General features: G+C 54.7%; 1 protein-coding gene across 3 annotated transcripts in view; it reads left to right on the top strand.

The window, feature by feature from the left end:
• The first annotated feature begins 2,158 nt into the window (after positions 1-2,158).
• Pacc1 (proton activated chloride channel 1) overlaps positions 2,159-21,275 on the top strand; it is a 33,680-nt gene continuing 14,563 nt past the window's right edge. The window contains exons 1-3 of one of the 3 annotated variants that reach the window (XM_045145961.1): positions 3,681-3,795; positions 15,004-15,103; positions 15,419-15,538. In XM_045145961.1, coding sequence (XP_045001896.1) covers positions 3,760-3,795; positions 15,004-15,103; positions 15,419-15,538 — 256 coding nt within the window. In that variant the 5' untranslated portion in view covers positions 3,681-3,759. Of the gene's footprint in view, positions 2,178-3,680; positions 3,796-15,003; positions 15,104-15,418; positions 15,539-21,275 lie in introns of those variants that run through there. The other 2 variants (XM_045145975.1, XM_004671281.2) reach the window with 2 other exon arrangements.

Genomic DNA, 21,275 nt, shown 5'->3' with positions numbered 1-21,275 from the left:
ATAAGTTAAAATATTAACCACATAACTCTATCTTTGTGCTGGAAATGAGCTGAAACAGGAATGCTATCCCATTAAAGCCAGGGAGATGATAGCTCGCCATGGAGAGCTGGGATTCCAGAAGCTTCCCACTGCATCCAGCTTTGCATGAGTCCTGAGGGCCTGAACTCAGGTCCTCACATGTGTATGGCGAGTACTTTACCCACTGAGCCAACTGCCCGGTCCTCTGTTGCTGCTTACCAGTGTTTATTTCTATAACGGTTCTAGTAGTAAGTACTATTCTGAAGAAGGCAAAATGGTCATGCTGCAGGTAGCTGGTCACACAGGTGACAGAGGAGGCTGAGACAACAGCCATGAGGGAACGCAGAGAAGAGCAATCGCAGGAAGCCACCAACCTGCCAAAGGTAGCCAAGCAGTAGCAGCTGTGACACCTGAGCAGTCAGCAAACTGAGCTTCAAAAGTGGCTGCTTGTTAGCTGCAGGAGAGGCCCCCCTGAGACTCCGTAGTGAATCCCAGGTCAGCCTGAGCTAGAGTGAGACCCTACCTCAAAGAAAGAAAGAAAGAAAGAAGGGAGGGAGGGAGGGAGGGAAGGAGGGGTAGCAGCATGGGGCTAGAGCGATGGCTCAGTGGTAAAGACACTGCTGCAGTCAGGTGCGCATTGCTGGTAGAAATCACCCAACCTATAGCAGCTTGTGGGAAAAAAAAGAGGTTTATCTTGGCTTACAGGTTCAAGGTTAAGCTCCACAATGGCAGGGGAAACCGGTGGCATGAGCAGAGGGTGGACACCACCTCCTGGCCAACATCAGGTGGATAACAGGAACAGGAGAGTGTGCCAAACACTGGCAAGGGAACACTGGCTATAACACCCATAAGCCTGCCCCCAACAATACACCACCTCCATGAGGCGCCAATCCCCAAATCTCTATCAGCTGGGAATCTAGCATTCAGAACACCTAAGTGTATGGGGCACACCTGAATCAAACCACCACAGGCACTTGCTAGCAAAGCTTGACAGCCTGAGTTCAATTCCCCAGTACTCACATAAAGCTGGATGCACAAAATATAGCATGAATCTGAGTTCATTTATAGTGGCATCCCGATTTCCTCTATCTCATTCATATTCTCATTCTCTCCCTGTCCTCCCAAATAACAAATGGGTCCATTCCTGACTGAAATAATCCCTTAGTCACAGCTCTCCTATCTTTTGTTTGTTTTTTGAGGTAGAGTCTCACTCTAGCCCAGGCTGACCTGGAACTCACTAAGTCATCTTGACCTTGAACTGCTATCCTCCTACCTGTACCTCTCAAGTGCTGGGATCAGAGGGACGCACCACCACTCCTGGCTTCCATTCTTTTTGATACAAGATACTGGCACGAGAGTTAGGGTCAGAGCCTGTGTGTTGGTAGCCCAAACAAACCAGCCCTGGCCGCCCAGCCTAGAAGAATGTGGTGGTTTGAATGTAAATGTCCCCATGGCGTCAGGTATTTTTGATTAAACTTCCTACTTAGTCCCCAGCTGGCGGACCCTTTGGGAGGTGGAGCCTGTCAGAGGAGGTGTGTTTCTGGGACGGACTTTTGGTGGATGAGTCTGTGTTTGGAGTCAGCTTGCACTGGCTGCCTTCTCTCTACTGAGGATGCACTGATACAGAAGATTTGGGGCTCCTTGTATGCCAATGCGCTGATAATTTGGGGATCCTTGTCTTGTAAATTCAAAAAATGAAATCCACAGTCCAGCGGATAAGGTTCAGAGAGATTTTATTATAGCTTAGAGTTTTAGGAAGGAGAAGAGAAGGGGAGCTTAAACCCAGTAGCAAGAGAAGGAAGCAGGACAGAGCTCTTGCCCAGGGAGGCAACAGAGGTTTTCAGGAGCCCATATTGGGACTTACGGCATTTTTTTTTTTAAATGGGGAGTAGCTATGTGAGGAAGATCAGGTTTACAGGTCTCTGTAAAATGGAGCAATCAGGGTTTCTGTCCTTTATGAAGAGTGAAAACTTAATCTAAAAATCTTTACTAGAGGGTGTAACTTTCTAGGAAAGAAATAAGGAAAAAAAAAAACTAGGGTTTCATTGTATGCTTAATGACCATTTCCTGCTTTTAGTCAAGGAAAAGAAAATCACTCACTTGGGAGTTCTGTTACCCTGACTGTGGAGCCAGTTTCTGTCTCCTATCAGCATGATGAGGTGAGTCAGTTTCCTCCACCATGATGAGGTTCCTGTGGAAACCATAACCCTGAAATAAACCCTTTCCTCCCACAAGCTGCTTCTGATCAGGTGTTTTGTCCCAGCAACAAGAAGATAACTGCTACAATAAGCCAATTAAAAAGAAAGCAATGGAGAGGGAATTATAATGATTTATTCTCTATAACTATGGAAGCTGTCAAAAAAAGTTTTTTTTTTTTTTTTTTTTTTTAAAGAATAGAAAAGGGCATGGGGGAAGATGGCTTAGTGGTTAAAGACACTTGCTAGCAAAGCCTGCAGCCAGGGTTCAATTTCCAGCCACCCACACAAGCTGGATACAAAGTAAGCGGTGCAAGAGCCTCTGGCATTTGTTTACACATGCAAGTGACTTTTTAAGAAAAGAAAGTAGAAAAAGTGTTCAATGTGGCCACATTAGGAGAAGGGATCCAGTGACTCTCCTCAAAAGTCTATTTTGGGGATTTAATTTTTTTTTTTTTTTAAATGAGGTAAGGTCTTGTTCTAGCTCAGGCTGACTTGGAATGAGTCTCAGGCTGGCCTTGAACTCACAGTGATTCTCCAACCTCTGCCTCTAGAGTTCTTTATGTTGTTGTTGTTTCTTTGTTTTTGTTTTTCAAGGTAGGGTCTAGGTCTAGCCCAGGCTGAACCTGGAATTCATTATGTAGTTTCAGGGTGACTTTGAACTCAAGGCAATCCTTCTACCTCGGCTTCGCATGCTGGAGCCTTCCTCCTTGTAGGTTAGGCTGAAGTAGAGGTCCAGAGGTATCCATAGCTAAGCACTGTCAGTCAATAAGTGTCCTGTATGTCTTTATATCAGTTCCTCACTCCTGCAGGGTAGCTGGCAAGTTGTTAGAACTGAGGGATATCTCTTTCTGGGAAGCAAGTTTCCTTTCTAGCTGGCACAAAATTTAAACCTTTTCTTTTTCCCATCATGAGGTTCCTGGGAGAAATAACAATTCCTTGGGGTTGTTTCAATAGTCTGATAGCTCATGGGAAGGTCACAAGTGTCTCCTTACAGTATCTTTTTCCTGCCAGGATGGTTACAGTGTTTCAGGTTCCTAATCAGTAAAATAGGGGAAAATGTTCTCTTGCAGAATCAAGGGCATGAAAACGCCTTATAACATAAACATGCTCTTGAGACATTTATTATGGTTATAGACTACAAGGACAAGCTTCCTCTTGCGATTATAGATTATGTTCTACTCAGCTGACCTGGTCCCCTCCTTCCACTTTGTGTCCAGTTCCTCTGGCCCTTCCTCATTCCCCCCCCTCCCCCCCCAAACAGACGAAAAGAGAGACTAAGGGACACATGGGCTTCAGGCAGGGAGGTTTAGCCAGGCTAGCGCCTTAGGAAGGCTTCTCCATCCGGGAGGACGAGACACGCCGCGCTCAGAACTACATTTCCCAGCATTACCTTCGGCGGCGAGAGGAGCCGCGCATGCGCAGAGCGCGGCCCTCCTGGTCTCCGGGACGCGGCTGGGCACCGACCGGTCCGGCTCGGTGGCGCGGCGCGGAGTGGGCGCCCCGGCAGAGCGGTGCCCGGTGCGCCTCGGCTCGGGTCAGTGCCATGATCCGGCAGGACCGCTCCACGTCCTACCAGGAGGTACGGGAGGAGGGGTCGCGAGCCGAGCCCCCCCGCGAGGGAGAGCGGGTGCCGGGGCGTCCGGGGCGCAGGAGCCGGCGGGGCGGCGGCGCGGGCGCTCGGCCTGCTCCGGAGGCGGCCCGCGGAGGATGAGCCGCGACCCGGGACGAGCAGGTTGAATGACTGCCAGGGCCGAGCGGTGCTGCGGAGCTCCGGGCGGCGAGCCCTCTCGCGACCGCGGCTGCCCGCGGAGCCCGGCTGGCTGCGGGATGCCCGGGACGCGGACGCTTGCACTGGGCCACCTCACCCTGCCAAGTGCTTGCCCGCGGTGCCGCTGCTCGGTCCTCGCGTCTCACCTCCTCCCACGACCTCGTAACGATTCCTTTCCAGTTCTTTATCTCTGCTTGTCCTGCCCTCCCTGGCGGGTTGAGCCTCCAGCCTTGCCTTCATTTTCCTTCCTCCTCTAGGAAGGCGCCCCCTCCCCTATCCTCTCTGCTCGTCTTCCTCTCCGGGTCCGTTCCTCTATGGCCAGGGGACTTCCTCTGCCAGTTTGTGACCCTGGGTCAGTTAGACCACGGGAGAACCAATGCCATGTTGCTGCCTCTTCCTTCAGACTCCCATTGTCCAGATTTACTTTTGAGGCCCTGCCCTGCCCACATCTTCTTGCCTTTTCCTGGACTTGATGCTGTCCTTGCCTAATCCAGAACAGTCCACATACTTGGGCAAGTTTGCACAGCCTTGTGCAGCTCAACAGCCGGTCTCCCAATACCCGTGGGCGTCTCACCCACCCAGGCTCTGGCCCCACTGGGAACACGCCCTCCAAAAGCAAGTTGGTGGTAGAAAGTGCTGAGCTAGTGCCCCCGCAGTGAGTAAGGGAATGGGGCAGCTGCTGCTTCCGGGGTGCTCTGGGTCCTGGCCTTGCAGGAGGAGCATGGTCAGCCATGCAGAGCCTGCAGTATCTACTCTCATAGCAGGGCTCATGAGATATTCATTGACATACAGGCCGCTCTCCTGCTTGCGGGGCAGGGCCACAGGGCTCCAGTCAGGTGCGCCATGAATTGTACTGTGGTGGAAGGGTCCCGCCTCCCCCTCCCTTCTTGCTTTCCTCAGAGGCCTGCTCTGAAAGCCTGCTGGGAGATTGTCCTCTGTCTGCCTTGCCTGGGTCATTCTGAGAGTGGACCTGGCTCTGAGTTACGTGTCTTAAGGGGCTGAGGGGAGATTTTGGCATTGGGAGATGGGGAGCACTGAGAATTTGGCCGGGGTGAGCAGAAGGTGGGCTGTACTGCGGCTACTGAAGTCAGGAAGAAAACTGGATGGGTCTGGGTGAACCAGGGCAAAGCTTGTATCTGAGAGTTGTGAGTCTCTCCGGGACTACTGTTCTCTGCCATTGGCCAGCGAGACTCAGGGACTCCTCTTGTGTTTTCTCCCTAATGACCTGCATCTCAAATGCCTTCTCCTGCATCCCAGAATCTCCTGCTTGTCTTTTTTCTTTTGTGCTTGGAGGGCTTTAAACTCATCTAATAGACAGGGAGACGGAAGAAGTTACAAGAGCTGGCTTCTTAACTCACATTTCCTGGGGAATTATCCCAAAACCTTAACTGATCACCCACAAGGCTGGGGAGACTATTCCCCACTCCCATTCAGGAGTCCTCCACAGCCCCACACTGCTCATCTGCTCTCTTCCTGATGCTATGGAGACTTGATTGCCATCATATTCTGTCTGCTCTTCCCCCTCCTCCTCCCATTTAACAGGTCAGGTGAGAGCACTGATAAAGTGACATTGAGGTTGTTTGCTATCAAGCTGCTAATTAGCACCTGCAGCCTGGGCTACCCTTCCCACATACCTGCCATTTGGGGCCAATATCTTGGAAGGCTCTACACCAGCTTCAGCCAATGTCCCAGAGAACACTACACCAACTTCAGCCATTGTCCCCAACAGCTCTGCACCCACTTCAGCCAGTGTCCCCGAGAGCTCTACACCCACTTCAGCCAGTGTCCCCGAGGGCTCTGCACCCACTTCAGCCAGTGTCCCCGAGAACTCTACACCAACTTCAGCCAGTGTCCCCGAGAGCTCTGCACCCACTTCAGCCAGTGTCCCCGAGGGCTCTGCACCCACTTCAGCCAGTGTCCCCGAGGGCTCTGCACCAACTTCAGCCAGTGACCCGAGGGCTCTGCACCCACTTCAGCCAGTGTCCCCGAGAACTCTACACCAACTTCAGCCAGTGTCCCCGAGGGCTCTGCACCAACTTCAGCCAGTGTCCCCGAGAGCTCTGCACCAACTTCAGCCAGTGTCCCCGAGGGCTCTGCACCAACTTCAGCCAGTGACCCGAGGGCTCTGCACCAACTTCAGCCAGTGTCCCCGAGGGCTCTGCACCCACTTCAGCCAGTGACCCGAGGGCTCTGCACCAACTTCAGCCAGTGTCCCCGAGGGCTCTGCACCAACTTCAGCCAGTGACCCGAGGGCTCTGCACCAACTTCAGCCAGTGTCCCCGAGGGCTCTGCACCAACTTCAGCCAGTGACCCGAGGGCTCTGCACCAACTTCAGCCAGTGTCCCCGAGGGCTCTACACCCACTTCAGCCAGTGTCCCCGAGAGCTCTACACCCACTTCAGCCAGTGTCCCCGAGGGCTCTGCACCAACTTCAGCCAGTGTCCCCGAGAGCTCTGCACCAACTTCAGCCAGTGTCCCCGAGGGCTCTGCACCAACTTCAGCCAGTGTCCCCGAGGGCTCTGCACCAACTTCAGCCAGTGTCCCCGAGAGCTCTACACCCACTTCAGCCAGTGTCCCCGAGAACACTACACCCACTTCAGCCAGTGTCCCCGAGAGCTCTACACCCACTTCAGCCAGTGTCCCCGAGAGCTCTACACCCACTTCAGCCAGTGTCCCCGAGGGCTCTGCACCAACTTCAGCCAGTGTCCCCGAGGGCTCTGCACCAACTTCAGCCAGTGACCCGAGGGCTCTGCACCAACTTCAGCCAGTGTCCCCGAGGGCTCTGCACCAACTTCAGCCAGTGACCCGAGGGCTCTGCACCAACTTCAGCCAGTGTCCCCGAGGGCTCTGCACCAACTTCAGCCAGTGACCCGAGGGCTCTGCACCAACTTCAGCCAGTGTCCCCGAGGGCTCTGCACCAACTTCAGCCAGTGACCCGAGGGCTCTGCACCCACTTCAGCCAGTGTCCCCGAGAACTCTACACCAACTTCAGCCAGTGTCCCCGAGAGCTCTACACCCACTTCAGCCAGTGTCCCCGAGAACTCTACACCAACTTCAGCCAGTGTCCCCGAGAGCTCTGCACCCACTTCAGCCAGTGTCCCCGAGAACACTACACCAACTTCAGCCAGTGTCCCCGAGGGCTCTGCACCCACTTCAGCCAGTGTCCCCGAGAGCTCTGCACCCACTTCAGCCAGTGTCCCCGAGAACACTACACCAACTTCAGCCAGTGTCCCCGAGAGCTCTGCACCAACTTCAGCCAGTGTCCCCGAGGGCTCTACACCAACTTCAGCCAGTGTCCCCGAGAGCTCTACACCAACTTCAGCCAGTGTCCCCGAGAACTCTGCACCAACTTCAGCCAGTGTCCCCGAGGGCTCTGCACCCACTTCAGCCAGTGTCCCCGAGAGCTCTGCACCAACTTCAGCCAGTGTCCCCGAGGGCTCTACACCCACTTCAGCCAGTGTCCCCGAGGGCTCTGCACCAACTTCAGCCAGTGTCCCCGAGAGCTCTACACCCACTTCAGCCAGTGTCCCCGAGAGCTCTACACCCACTTCAGCCAGTGTCCCCGAGGGCTCTACACCCACTTCAGCCAGTGTCCCCGAGGGCTCTGCACCAACTTCAGCCAGTGTCCCCGAGAGCTCTACACCCACTTCAGCCAGTGTCCCCGAGAACACTACACCCACTTCAGCCAGTGTCCCCGAGAGCTCTACACCCACTTCAGCCAGTGTCCCCGAGAGCTCTGCACCAACTTCAGCCAGTGTCCCCGAGGGCTCTGCACCAACTTCAGCCAGTGTCCCGAGGGCTCTGCACCCACTTCAGCCAGTGTCCCCGAGGGCTCTGCACCAACTTCAGCCAGTGTCCCCGAGAGCTCTACACCCACTTCAGCCAGTGTCCCCGAGGGCTCTACACCCACTTCAGCCAGTGTCCCCGAGGGCTCTGCACCAACTTCAGCCAGTGTCCCCGAGAGCTCTACACCCACTTCAGCCAGTGTCCCCGAGGGCTCTGCACCCACTTCAGCCAGTGTCCCCGAGAGCTCTACACCCACTTCAGCCAGTGTCCCCGAGGGCTCTACACCAACTTCAGCCAGTGTCCCCGAGAGCTCTACACCCACTTCAGCCAGTGACCCGAGGGCTCTGCACCAACTTCAGCCAGTGTCCCCGAGAGCTCTACACCCACTTCAGCCAGTGTCCCCGAGGGCTCTACACCCACTTCAGCCAGTGTCCCCGAGGGCTCTGCACCAACTTCAGCCAGTGACCCGAGGGCTCTGCACCAACTTCAGCCAGTGTCCCCGAGAGCTCTACACCCACTTCAGCCAGTGTCCCCGAGGGCTCTACACCCACTTCAGCCAGTGTCCCCGAGGGCTCTGCACCAACTTCAGCCAGTGTCCCCGAGGGCTCTGCACCAACTTCAGCCAGTGTCCCCGAGGGCTCTGCACCAACTTCAGCCAGTGTCCCCGAGAGCTCTACACCCACTTCAGCCAGTGTCCCCGAGGGCTCTGCACCCACTTCAGCCAGTGTCCCCGAGGGCTCTACACCCACTTCAGCCAGTGTCCCCGAGGGCTCTACACCAACTTCAGCCAGTGTCCCCGAGAGCTCTACACCCACTTCAGCCAGTGACCCGAGGGCTCTGCACCAACTTCAGCCAGTGTCCCCGAGAACACTACACCAACTTCAGCCAGTGTCCCCGAGAGCTCTACACCCACTTCAGCCAGTGTCCCCGAGGGCTCTGCACCCACTTCAGCCAGTGTCCCCGAGGGCTCTACACCCACTTCAGCCAGTGTCCCCGAGGGCTCTGCACCCACTTCAGCCAGTGTCCCCGAGGGCTCTACACCCACTTCAGCCAGTGTCCCCGAGGGCTCTGCACCAACTTCAGCCAGTGTCCCCGAGAGCTCTACACCCACTTCAGCCAGTGACCCGAGGGCTCTGCACCAACTTCAGCCAGTGTCCCCGAGAACACTACACCAACTTCAGCCAGTGTCCCCGAGAGCTCTACACCCACTTCAGCCAGTGTCCCCGAGGGCTCTGCACCCACTTCAGCCAGTGTCCCCGAGGGCTCTACACCCACTTCAGCCAGTGTCCCCGAGGGCTCTGCACCAACTTCAGCCAGTGTCCCCGAGAGCTCTACACCCACTTCAGCCAGTGTCCCCGAGGGCTCTGCACCAACTTCAGCCAGTGTCCCCGAGGGCTCTGCACCAACTTCAGCCAGTGTCCCCGAGGGCTCTGCACCAACTTCAGCCAGTGTCCCCGAGGGCTCTGCACCAACTTCAGCCAGTGTCCCCGAGGGCTCTACACCCACTTCAGCCAGTGTCCCCGAGGGCTCTACACCCACTTCAGCCAGTGTCCCCGAGGGCTCTGCACCAACTTCAGCCAGTGTCCCCGAGGGCTCTACACCCACTTCAGCCAGTGTCCCCGAGAACACTACACCCACTTCAGCCAGTGTCCCCGAGAGCTCTACACCCACTTCAGCCAGTGTCCCCGAGAGCTCTGCACCAACTTCAGCCAGTGTCCCCGAGGGCTCTGCACCAACTTCAGCCAGTGTCCCCGAGAGCTCTGCACCAACTTCAGCCAGTGTCCCCGAGGGCTCTGCACCAACTTCAGCCAGTGTCCCCGAGAACACTACACCCACTTCAGCCAGTGTCCCCGAGAGCTCTACACCCACTTCAGCCAGTGTCCCCGAGAGCTCTGCACCAACTTCAGCCAGTGTCCCCGAGAGCTCTACACCCACTTCAGCCAGTGTCCCCGAGAACACTACACCCACTTCAGCCAGTGTCCCCGAGAGCTCTACACCCACTTCAGCCAGTGTCCCCGAGAGCTCTGCACCAACTTCAGCCAGTGTCCCCGAGAACACTACACCAACTTCAGCCAGTGTCCCCGAGGGCTCTGCACCAACTTCAGCCAGTGTCCCCGAGGGCTCTGCACCCACTTCAGCCAGTGTCCCCGAGGGCTCTGCACCAACTTCAGCCAGTGTCCCCGAGAGCTCTGCACCAACTTCAGCCAGTGTCCCCGAGGGCTCTGCACCAACTTCAGCCAGTGTCCCCGAGGGCTCTGCACCAACTTCAGCCAGTGTCCCCGAGGGCTCTGCACCAACTTCAGCCAGTGTCCCCGAGGGCTCTGCACCAACTTCAGCCAGTGTCCCCGAGGGCTCTGCACCAACTTCAGCCAGTGTCCCCGAGAACACTACACCAACTTCAGCCAGTGTCCCCGAGAACACTACACCCACTTCAGCCAGTGTCCCCGAGAGCTCTACACCCACTTCAGCCAGTGTCCCCGAGGGCTCTGCACCAACTTCAGCCAGTGTCCCCGAGAGCTCTACACCCACTTCAGCCAGTGTCCCCGAGAACACTACACCCACTTCAGCCAGTGTCCCCGAGAGCTCTACACCCACTTCAGCCAGTGTCCCCGAGAGCTCTGCACCAACTTCAGCCAGTGTCCCCGAGGGCTCTGCACCAACTTCAGCCAGTGTCCCGAGGGCTCTGCACCAACTTCAGCCAGTGTCCCCGAGAGCTCTACACCCACTTCAGCCAGTGTCCCCGAGAACACTACACCCACTTCAGCCAGTGTCCCCGAGAGCTCTACACCCACTTCAGCCAGTGTCCCCGAGGGCTCTGCACCCACTTCAGCCAGTGTCCCCGAGGGCTCTACACCCACTTCAGCCAGTGTCCCCGAGGGCTCTGCACCAACTTCAGCCAGTGTCCCCGAGAGCTCTACACCCACTTCAGCCAGTGTCCCCGAGGGCTCTACACCCACTTCAGCCAGTGTCCCCGAGGGCTCTGCACCAACTTCAGCCAGTGTCCCCGAGAGCTCTACACCCACTTCAGCCAGTGTCCCCGAGGGCTCTGCACCAACTTCAGCCAGTGTCCCCGAGAGCTCTGCACCAACTTCAGCCAGTGTCCCCGAGGGCTCTGCACCAACTTCAGCCAGTGTCCCCGTGGGCTCTGCACCAACTTCAGCCAGTGTCCCCGAGGGCTCTGCACCAACTTCAGCCAGTGTCCCCGAGGGCTCTGCACCAACTTCAGCCAGTGTCCCCGAGGGCTCTGCACCAACTTCAGCCAGTGTCCCCGAGGGCTCTGCACCAACTTCAGCCAGTGTCCCCGAGGGCTCTACACCCACTTCAGCCAGTGTCCCCGAGGGCTCTACACCCACTTCAGCCAGTGTCCCCGAGGGCTCTGCACCAACTTCAGCCAGTGTCCCCGAGAGCTCTACACCCACTTCAGCCAGTGTCCCCGAGAACACTACACCCACTTCAGCCAGTGTCCCCGAGAGCTCTACACCCACTTCAGCCAGTGTCCCCGAGAGCTCTGCACCAACTTCAGCCAGTGTCCCCGAGGGCTCTGCACCAACTTCAGCCAGTGTCCCGAGGGCTCTGCACCAACTTCAGCCAGTGTCCCCGAGAGCTCTACACCCACTTCAGCCAGTGTCCCCGAGGGCTCTGCACCAACTTCAGCCAGTGTCCCCGAGAGCTCTACACCCACTTCAGCCAGTGTCCCCGAGGGCTCTACACCCACTTCAGCCAGTGTCCCCGAGGGCTCTGCACCAACTTCAGCCAGTGTCCCCGAGAGCTCTACACCCACTTCAGCCAGTGTCCCCGAGGGCTCTGCACCCACTTCAGCCAGTGTCCCCGAGGGCTCTACACCCACTTCAGCCAGTGTCCCCGAGGGCTCTGCACCAACTTCAGCCAGTGTCCCCGAGAGCTCTACACCCACTTCAGCCAGTGTCCCCGAGGGCTCTACACCCACTTCAGCCAGTGTCCCCGAGGGCTCTGCACCAACTTCAGCCAGTGTCCCCGAGAGCTCTACACCCACTTCAGCCAGTGTCCCCGAGGGCTCTGCACCCACTTCAGCCAGTGTCCCCGAGAGCTCTACACCCACTTCAGCCAGTGTCCCCGAGGGCTCTACACCAACTTCAGCCAGTGTCCCCGAGGGCTCTACACCCACTTCAGCCAGTGTCCCCGAGGGCTCTGCACCAACTTCAGCCAGTGTCCCCGAGAGCTCTACACCCACTTCAGCCAGTGTCCCCGAGGGCTCTGCACCCACTTCAGCCAGTGTCCCCGAGAGCTCTACACCCACTTCAGCCAGTGTCCCCGAGGGCTCTGCACCAACTTCAGCCAGTGTCCCCGAGAGCTCTACACCCACTTCAGCCAGTGACCCGAGGGCTCTGCACCAACTTCAGCCAGTGTCCCCGAGAGCTCTACACCCACTTCAGCCAGTGTCCCCGAGAGCTCTACACCCACTTCAGCCAGTGTCCCCGAGGGCTCTACACCCACTTCAGCCAGTGTCCCCGAGGGCTCTGCACCAACTTCAGCCAGTGTCCCCGAGAGCTCTGCACCCACTTCAGCCAGTGTCCCCGAGGGCTCTACACCCACTTCAGCCAGTGTCCCCGAGGGCTCTGCACCAACTTCAGCCAGTGTCCCCGAGGGCTCTACACCCACTTCAGCCAGTGTCCCCGAGGGCTCTACACCAACTTCAGCCAGTGTCCCCGAGAGCTCTACACCCACTTCAGCCAGTGACCCGAGGGCTCTGCACCAACTTCAGCCAGTGTCCCCGAGAACACTACACCAACTTCAGCCAGTGTCCCCGAGAGCTCTACACCCACTTCAGCCAGTGTCCCCGAGGGCTCTGCACCCACTTCAGCCAGTGTCCCCGAGGGCTCTACACCCACTTCAGCCAGTGTCCCCGAGGGCTCTGCACCAACTTCAGCCAGTGTCCCCGAGAGCTCTACACCCACTTCAGCCAGTGTCCCCGAGGGCTCTACACCCACTTCAGCCAGTGTCCCCGAGGGCTCTGCACCAACTTCAGCCAGTGTCCCCGAGAGCTCTACACCCACTTCAGCCAGTGTCCCCGAGGGCTCTGCACCCACTTCAGCCAGTGTCCCCGAGGGCTCTGCACCAACTTCAGCCAGTGTCCCCGAGAGCTCTACACCCACTTCAGCCAGTGACCCGAGGGCTCTGCACCAACTTCAGCCAGTGTCCCCGAGGGCTCTGCACCAACTTCAGCCAGTGACCCGAGGGCTCTGCACCAACTTCAGCCAGTGACCCGAGGGCTCTGCACCCACTTCAGCCAGTGTCCCCGAGAACTCTACACCAACTTCAGCCAGTGTCCCCGAGAGCTCTACACCCACTTCAGCCAGTGTCCCCGAGGGCTCTGCACCAACTTCAGCCAGTGTCCCCGAGAGCTCTACACCCACTTCAGCCAGTGTCCCCGAGAACACTACACCCACTTCAGCCAGTGTCCCCGAGAGCTCTACACCCACTTCAGCCAGTGTCCCCGAGAGCTCTGCACCAACTTCAGCCAGTGTCCCCGAGAACACTACACCAACTTCAGCCAGTGTCCCCGAGGGCTCTGCACCAACTTCAGCCAGTGTCCCCGAGGGCTCTGCACCCACTTCAGCCAGTGTCCCCGAGGGCTCTGCACCAACTTCAGCCAGTGTCCCCGAGAGCTCTGCACCAACTTCAGCCAGTGTCCCCGAGGGCTCTGCACCAACTTCAGCCAGTGTCCCCGAGGGCTCTGCACCAACTTCAGCCAGTGTCCCCGAGGGCTCTGCACCAACTTCAGCCAGTGTCCCCGAGGGCTCTGCACCAACTTCAGCCAGTGTCCCCGAGGGCTCTGCACCAACTTCAGCCAGTGACCCGAGGGCTCTGCACCAACTTCAGCCAGTGTCCCCGAGGGCTCTGCACCAACTTCAGCCAGTGACCCGAGGGCTCTGCACCAACTTCAGCCAGTGTCCCCGAGAGCTCTACACCCACTTCAGCCAGTGTCCCCGAGAACACTACACCCACTTCAGCCAGTGTCCCCGAGAGCTCTACACCCACTTCAGCCAGTGTCCCCGAGGACACTACACCAACTTCAGCCAGTGTCCCCGAGGGCTCTCCACCCACTTCAGCCAGTGTCCCCGAGAGCTCTGCACCAACTTCAGCCAGTGTCCCCGAGGGCTCTGCACCAACTTCAGCCAGTGTCCCCGAGGGCTCTGCACCAACTTCAGCCAGTGTCCCCGAGGGCTCTGCACCAACTTCAGCCAGTGACCCGAGGGCTCTGCACCAACTTCAGCCAGTGTCCCCGAGGGCTCTGCACCAACTTCAGCCAGTGACCCGAGGGCTCTGCACCCACTTCAGCCAGTGTCCCCGAGAACTCTACACCAACTTCAGCCAGTGTCCCCGAGAGCTCTACACCCACTTCAGCCAGTGTCCCCTAGGGCTCTGCACCCACTTCAGCCAGTGTCCCCGAGGGCTCTGCACCCACTTCAGCCAGTGTCCCCGAGAGCTCTACACCAACTTCAGCCAGTGTCCCCGAGAGCTTACATGGACTTTGTTCCTTTTTTCTCTCTGAGCAGGCTGCCGGCTACATTTTATTTTCCCTCGGGGAGAGTGGTTAGGTCCTGGGCTTCGAGAGGATGCCAAAGTGTGGCTCCTACTTCTTTCACTGGCCTTGTGGCTGTGGGAAGGTTGTGGGCTGGTGTGTGTTTCCGAAAATGGTGTAACCTCAAAAACCACAGGCTGTGACCTTGTTTGGAAATAGGGTCATTTCAGGGATTTGAAGCTAAGACGAGGTCATACTGAGTCAGGGGTCCTGCAGTGACAGGTGTCCTTAAGGAAGAAGCTGTGGGAGGACAACTGAAAGAATGCCTTGTGAGCGAAGGCTGAGGATGGACGTCAGATGCAGCTGCAAGCCAGCAATGCTCGGAGCCCGGCTGTCACCAGAAGCTAGCGCAGCCCGAGGACTGACGCTGCTAACCTCTGGATTTCAGAGTTCTGGCCTCCAGGACTGTGAGAAAAGACTGTCTGGTTAAGCCACACAGCTTGTGGTGCTGTGTCAGGGCTGTTCAAGGAAACTGATAGGCAGGAAGTTCCTTCACTTTTCTTGGCTCTATAGTCTTGATCTGTAGCGTTAGACTACCAGACTGTGTCATTTGGCAGTGTGCGTGCATGCATGTACAGCAGTTATGTGAGCGGCAGCTTCTGCTTTCTTATTTTAGTCTAGAAAACACAAGGCTGATGCAGCTGACCTGCTACACTTTGCTTCTCCCTTTAGCTGAGTGAGGAACTGGACCAGGTCATTGAGAACTCCGAGCCGTCAGACAAGTGGGACAAGGAGACTGTCCGACAGGTTCAGAGTCCTGGTGTCTTACCAGGTAAGTGGGTTCAAGGTGTTGGGAACTAGCTGTGTGTTGCTATAGCTGGTGTCCCCTGTCCAGGTGTCTTGCCACCTGTGAGAGTAAAAGTGCTCCCCGCAGCACCCTGGTGTCAGGTCTCGGGTTCTGCCCCAGTTCTAAAGCTGTGCGTGTTTAACCAGCCGTAGGTGGAGGGTATATCTGGTGTGGGGTCTCTTTCTTTTTGATAGTTGAGCTTGGACAGTTCTTTAGGCCAAATGGTGAATGCTTGGCTTCTTTTGTTCCTTCTTCACTGAGAAGTGCTGCTGGTGAGTCTCCAATCCTGATCATTCCTAGGACGATCTGGGAGAAGATCTCAAAGGCCCAGCTCTCAGCAGGACCTGCCACCAGTGCTGCTGCCCGGCTGGGCGGGCAGGCCCTCACCCCGTCACTCCCTTGCAGTTACATCTGACACAGGTGACTGCTTCGAGGACATACTCTGCTCCCCACTTCCATGGTGTATCACTTCTCAAGCCAGTCCTCTTGGCCTCTGTGGTTCTCCTCCAGCTGTTGGGTGTTCTGTGTTGGTTGTAGACCTCTTCTCTCCCCTGGTGAGTGATCTTACGCTGGCGTGGTCCCTTGCTTCAGTTCCTGTAACACCTGTCATGTTTGCATCCATAGCGCAGTGGTTACTGCAGGCTTTCGCATCCCATGTGCAGGTGCCCAGGTGGTGGCTGTGCATTCCTTCCCACCCTAGGCCTGCTCTGTTTTGTGCCCAGCCTGGATTCCCTTTTCTTCTTCACTGAGTAATGACTGGTGGTTTGGTTACGTTTCCTCCAGTGTTCTCTGACCTACTGGCAGGGTCACTTCCTATGCTCCGTCTCCTTTGTGTTGCTGCTGCCTGTCTCCCGGGCTGGCGTCTGTCTCTGGTCGCGACCGTGGGGCCCCACAAAGGTGACCCTCTGTGGTGCTCTCCCCTTCACCCTGGCTACCAGGAAAGCTTGCTGAGTGCTTGGAGCTCTAGCGGGGCTCCAGCTTCTTGAGTGTATTGGGGAGGTGGAGTTCTAGTCCTTCTGATTCCTGTATTTGTTGGGGAGAGGAATGGGACACTGCATGGTGTGATTCTCACAGCTGCTTACTGCTGTCGAAGGGCAGCTGTGTCTCCTATGCTGGGCGGACGGACCCACTGCTGTGTCTGCTCCTCATACAAACCGAGGTGGCATGTTAATTACTTTTCTGTTGCTGTGACCATATTCCTGATGAGAAGCAGTTTAAGAAAGGAAGTTCAAGGTTACAGTCCATGCTGGCAGGAAAGGAATGGCAATAGGAGTAGGAGGCTGGCTGGTCACGTTGCATCCGTAGTCTTGAAGCAGAGGGTGAACAGAACATGGGGCCAGGTTATAAAACTTCAAAGCCTGCCCACAGTGAACCCCTTCTTCCAGCAAGGCTCTACCTCATGAAAACTTAACAATGCCAAACTGTACCACCATCTGGGGACCAAGTTCAAACATATGAACCTGTGGTGAGGAGGGGGCATTTTTCATTCAAACCACAACAGATGGTACCCTCATTTCATAGCTGAGGCCCCCAGGCTAAATAAAGCCTGGGACAGTCACATGGCTGAAACATGCTCTGACCCCAAACTACTTCAGTCAGACCAGTGGACTACTCCCCCCACCCCCCCAAGGTAGGGTCTCATTGTAGCCCAGGCTGACCTGGAATTCACTGTGTAGTCTCAGGGGGGCCTTGAACTCATGGCAATCCTCCTACTTCTGCCTCCCGAGTGCTGGGATTAAAGGTGTGCACTATCACGCCCGGCTCAGCTGACTGCTTTTAAATTGACATATAATAGTTGTCCACATTTATGGGGTTCATTGTGATACTTCAGTACATGTATAGTGGTGTGATGCATTAATTAGCATAGATTTATCATTTCTTTGTGATAAGACCAAAAATCTCTCCTTGCTATTTTGGAATATACATGTTAACTTGCGGGCCACCTGCTGTGTGCTAAAACACCAGCACTTCTCCTGTCTGATACGCCGTTGTGCCCGGTGACCGGTCTCTCCCCAGGCCCCTCTCCCACTCCCAGCGCTGTTCTTCTTCCTACTTGTGTGAGGTGAGCGCTTCCAGAGTCTGTGTGAGTCAGACACGTGTGTCTTTCTGTCTCTATTCACCCAGAGTAATGCTTCCAGGTCCACCCATGATGTTGCAGATGATTGAATTATATTGTTTACTTTTCATCTCCCTTCCTGTCTATCTGTCTTTCTGTCACATTTTCTGGATCCATCTATCTGTTGGCTGTTATGAATAGTGCTGCATAACTGTGAGCGTGGTATCTCTTTTGATTTTATTTTCTTTGGATGTATGCACATTGGTGGTATTGCTAGATGATATGGTAATCCTTTTTCTTCTTCTTCTTTTTTTTTTTTTTGAGAGAAGCACAGGTTGGGGTTGGACTTGAGATTCACCCAAGTTTTTGGAGTACAGATGTGTGCCACCATGCTTGGTGTTTGTCTGTCTTGGTGTCAGTGATGTTGGCATTGTAGAATGGGTTTGAGGGAATTCTACTTTTTGGGAATAGTTTTTTTTTTTTTTTTGTTTGTTTGTTTGTTTTTGAGGTAGGGTTTCATTGTAGCCCAGGCTGACCTGGAATTCACTATGGAGTCTCAGGGTAGCCTAGAACTCACAGCGATCCTCCTACCTCTGCCTCCCAAGTGCTGGGATTAAAGGTATGCGCCACCACGCCCAGCTTGGGAATAGTTCTTTAAGTATTGGCAGAATTCAGCTGTGTAGCTGTCAGCTTCTAGGCTTTTCTTTGATGGGAGACTTTTTACTACTAATTTGCTCTTGATACACATTATTGATGTACTTGGGATTTCTGTTTCCTTGAGATTTGGTCTTGGTGGAACATACAGTGTCAGGAATCTGTGTATCTCTAGATTGTGGATATATGGTGACTCCATGATCCTCTTGAGTGAGTTTTTTATTTTCATTTAACCCAGGGCCTCACACAAGCTAGGCTAGCACTGTCCTACAGAGCTGCATTCTCAGCCCTCTTCTTTTCATTTTGAAATAATCTTACTAAGTTGCCAGGCTGGCCTTTAACTCATGCTGTACTCCAGGCAGGCCTTGAACTTGTGATTCTCTTGCCCCAGTCTTTTGAGTAGCTGAAATTACAGACCTGTGCCCAAGCCCCATGCTTTTTCTTTCTTTCTTTCCTTTTTTTTTTTTTTTTTTTTTTTTTTTGATTTTTCGAGGCAGGGTTTCACTCTAGCTCAGGCTGACCTGGAATTTACTATGTAATCTCAGGGTGGTCTCGAACTCACAGCAATCCTCCTACCTCTGCCTCCCAAGTGCTGGGATTAAAGGCGTGCGCCACCATGCCTGGTTAATTGGCAGTTTTTATACATGTATACAATTCATTTAAAAAAATAATTTTTATTTATTTATTTGAGAAGTAGAGAAAGATGCAGATAGAGAGTGAGAGAGGGCGTTCCAGGTCCTCCAGCCACTACAAACTCCTGACGCACACATCACCCTGTGCCTCTCACTTATGTGGGTCCTGGGAAATTGAACCAGGGTCTTCTGGCTTTGCAGGCAGGTGCCTTAACTGCTAAGCCATCTCCCCAGCCCTGTTTTTTTTTTTTATAATGCATTTAAAAATATTTTCATTTATTTAATTGAGAGAGAGAAGCAGAAAGAGGCAGAGAGAGAGAGGCAGAATGGGCGCACCAGGACCTCCAGCCACTGCAAATGAACTCTAGGCACACAGGCCACTTTGTACATCTAGCTTTACATGGGTACTGGGGAATTGAACCTGGGCCATCAGGCTTTGTAAGCAAGGGACTTTAACCTCTGAGCCATCTCTCCAGCCCCGTGTATTTTGATAATCATCCCTTCTTGTTACCTTCTCTTGTCTTCCCTCTGAGCTCCCCTCCCGCTGAACCCTTCTTCCTCTAGCCTCTTTCCCACCTTGTCTTCTCTTTTCTCTCGTGAGTGTGATCCACTGCGTTCACTCAGGGTTGCCTGCGTGAACACAGGTGGGAGATCATTTGTCAGAACACATGCATCGTACCAGTGACTGCTCCACTGAAGAGAGTACCACATACCACCCTTCTACTGCCAGCAGCTCCTTGGGATGGGTGGGGCCTCGTACTCTCTCCATCATCCTTGGTAGAGTGTTGATCATAAGTCCAGTTCTCTAGTAATCTTTTCTATTGGGCTGGGAATTGGCTTAGAAGTTAAAGGCACTGCTTCTTTAGCACCCTCGTAAAGCACATGCATCTATAATGACGATAGGAGGCAGAGCCCGAAGAATCTGATGCTTCAGGGCCGGCTTGTCTGTTGCCTGGCAGTTCATTTGCTGTGGCAAGAGGCCCTGTCTCGGAAGGAGGTGGGACACAGACGTCTCACGTCCTGCCACCTCCTCACACACTGTGGCAAACATGCACCGTGATAAGTAAATACAAATTAAAATCAATCTTTTGTGTTTCCAGGGTGTCACTTACACTGTTTACTTTTTCAACTCTGATTTATTTATTTATTGAGAGAGAAAAGGAGAATGGACACTGCAAATGAACTCCAGACGCATGTAGCACCTTGTGTATCTGGCTTTCTTAGGTCCTGGGGAATCAAACTTGGGTCCTTGGGCTTTGCAGGCAAGTGCCTTAACCACTAAGCCACCTCTCCAGCCCTCAACTTTGATTTTATTTGGCTTTTCTCTCTCTAGCAAAGTGTTTCTCAATTTTTTTTTTTTTCTAGGTAGGGTCTCAGTCTAGCCCAGGCTGACCTGCAATTCACTATGGAGTCTCAGGGTGGCCTCGAACTCACAGAAGTCCTCCTATTTCTGCCTCTCTAGTGCTGGGATTAAAGGTGTGCGCCATCACACCCGGCTTGTTTTATGTTTTTTTGAAGTAGGGTCTCACTTCAGCTCAGACTGACCTGGAATTCACTATGTAGTCTCAGGATGGCCTCCAATTCACAGCAGTCCTCCTACTTCTGCTTCCTGAGTGTTGGGATTAAAGACCTGAGTTAGGTCCTCAGAACTCATGTAAAAATGTTGGGCTTGGTGGTACATGCTTGTAATCCCAGTACAGAGGGAGGCAGAGACCAGAGGCTCCCAGGGGCTTTGGTCAGCCAGTCTTGCCTCCTTCATGAGCTCTAGGCCAGAGAGACCCCATCTCAGCTGACAAGAAGGTAGTGTTTCTGAGTTATGAGATGTGAAGGTTTCCTTTGGCTGCACATACTCACACACGTTTTTGTGTGCCTATAATCCCAGCATTGGGAGGCTGAGGTGGGTGGATTGCCTTGAGTACTAGGCCAACCTGAGCTGGCGTGAGACTCAGCCTTAGAAAAGAAAGAAGGGCTGGAAGGATTGCTTAATGGTTAAGGCACTTACCTGCAAAGCCAAAGGACCCAGGCTCGATTTCCCAGGACGCTTGTAAGCCAGATGCATAAGGTGGCACATGCATCTGGAGTTTGTTTGCAATGGCTGGAGGCCCTGGTGTACCCATTCTCTCTGTCTCTGTCTCTCTCTCTCTCCCAAATAAATTTAAATAAAAAAAAAAAAGGAAGAGGTCTAGAGAGATGGCTTAGCAGTTAAGGCATTTGCCTGTGAAGCCAAGGGACCTAGGTTTGATTCCCCAGAACCCACGTAAGCCAGATACATAAGGTGCTGCATGCGTCTGGAGTTCATTTATGGTGGCTGAAGGCCCTGGGGTGTCCATTCTCTCTCTCTGCCTCTTTCTCTCAAATAAACTAAATGTTAAACTTAAGAAAAAAAAAAAGAATAACCATCGTGGCTGGGTTAGGGTGAGGGGAGACACGTGTACCAGACAGATGGCAAAGGCTGCTCTGTAGGAGAGGGAGGAGGCAGACCGCGCACCTCGTTGGGGCCAGGCTGACATTCCTGGGACTGAGAGTTTATTGGGTGCTCGAGAGTGTGCAGGTCCCTGAGGAGGCGACGCTTTCCTGCTGCTGTCACATCTGCTGTTGGGAGGTGGATGTCTGGATGGCGTTGGCCAAAGGCAGGGCAGTGAAGGGGTGGCAGAGGTTCCTGGAGGCTGGCCATAGGGACAGATGAAGTCTGAGCCCGCAGGCCCAAGGCTGGGTGGAGCTGGAGGAGTTTGGACAGGAAAATCAGGAAAATTGTTTCCTGGGATAAGTTTATGCCACACTGGGGGGCGGGGTGGGGCGAGGTAAGAAAGGGGGG

Source organism: Jaculus jaculus, chromosome 1 (assembly GCF_020740685.1).
Source record: "Jaculus jaculus isolate mJacJac1 chromosome 1, mJacJac1.mat.Y.cur, whole genome shotgun sequence".
NCBI lineage: Eukaryota > Metazoa > Chordata > Mammalia > Rodentia > Dipodidae > Jaculus > Jaculus jaculus.
The sequence above is the reverse complement of the archived record's forward strand: the minus strand, read 5'-3'. Positions and strand labels throughout refer to the sequence as shown.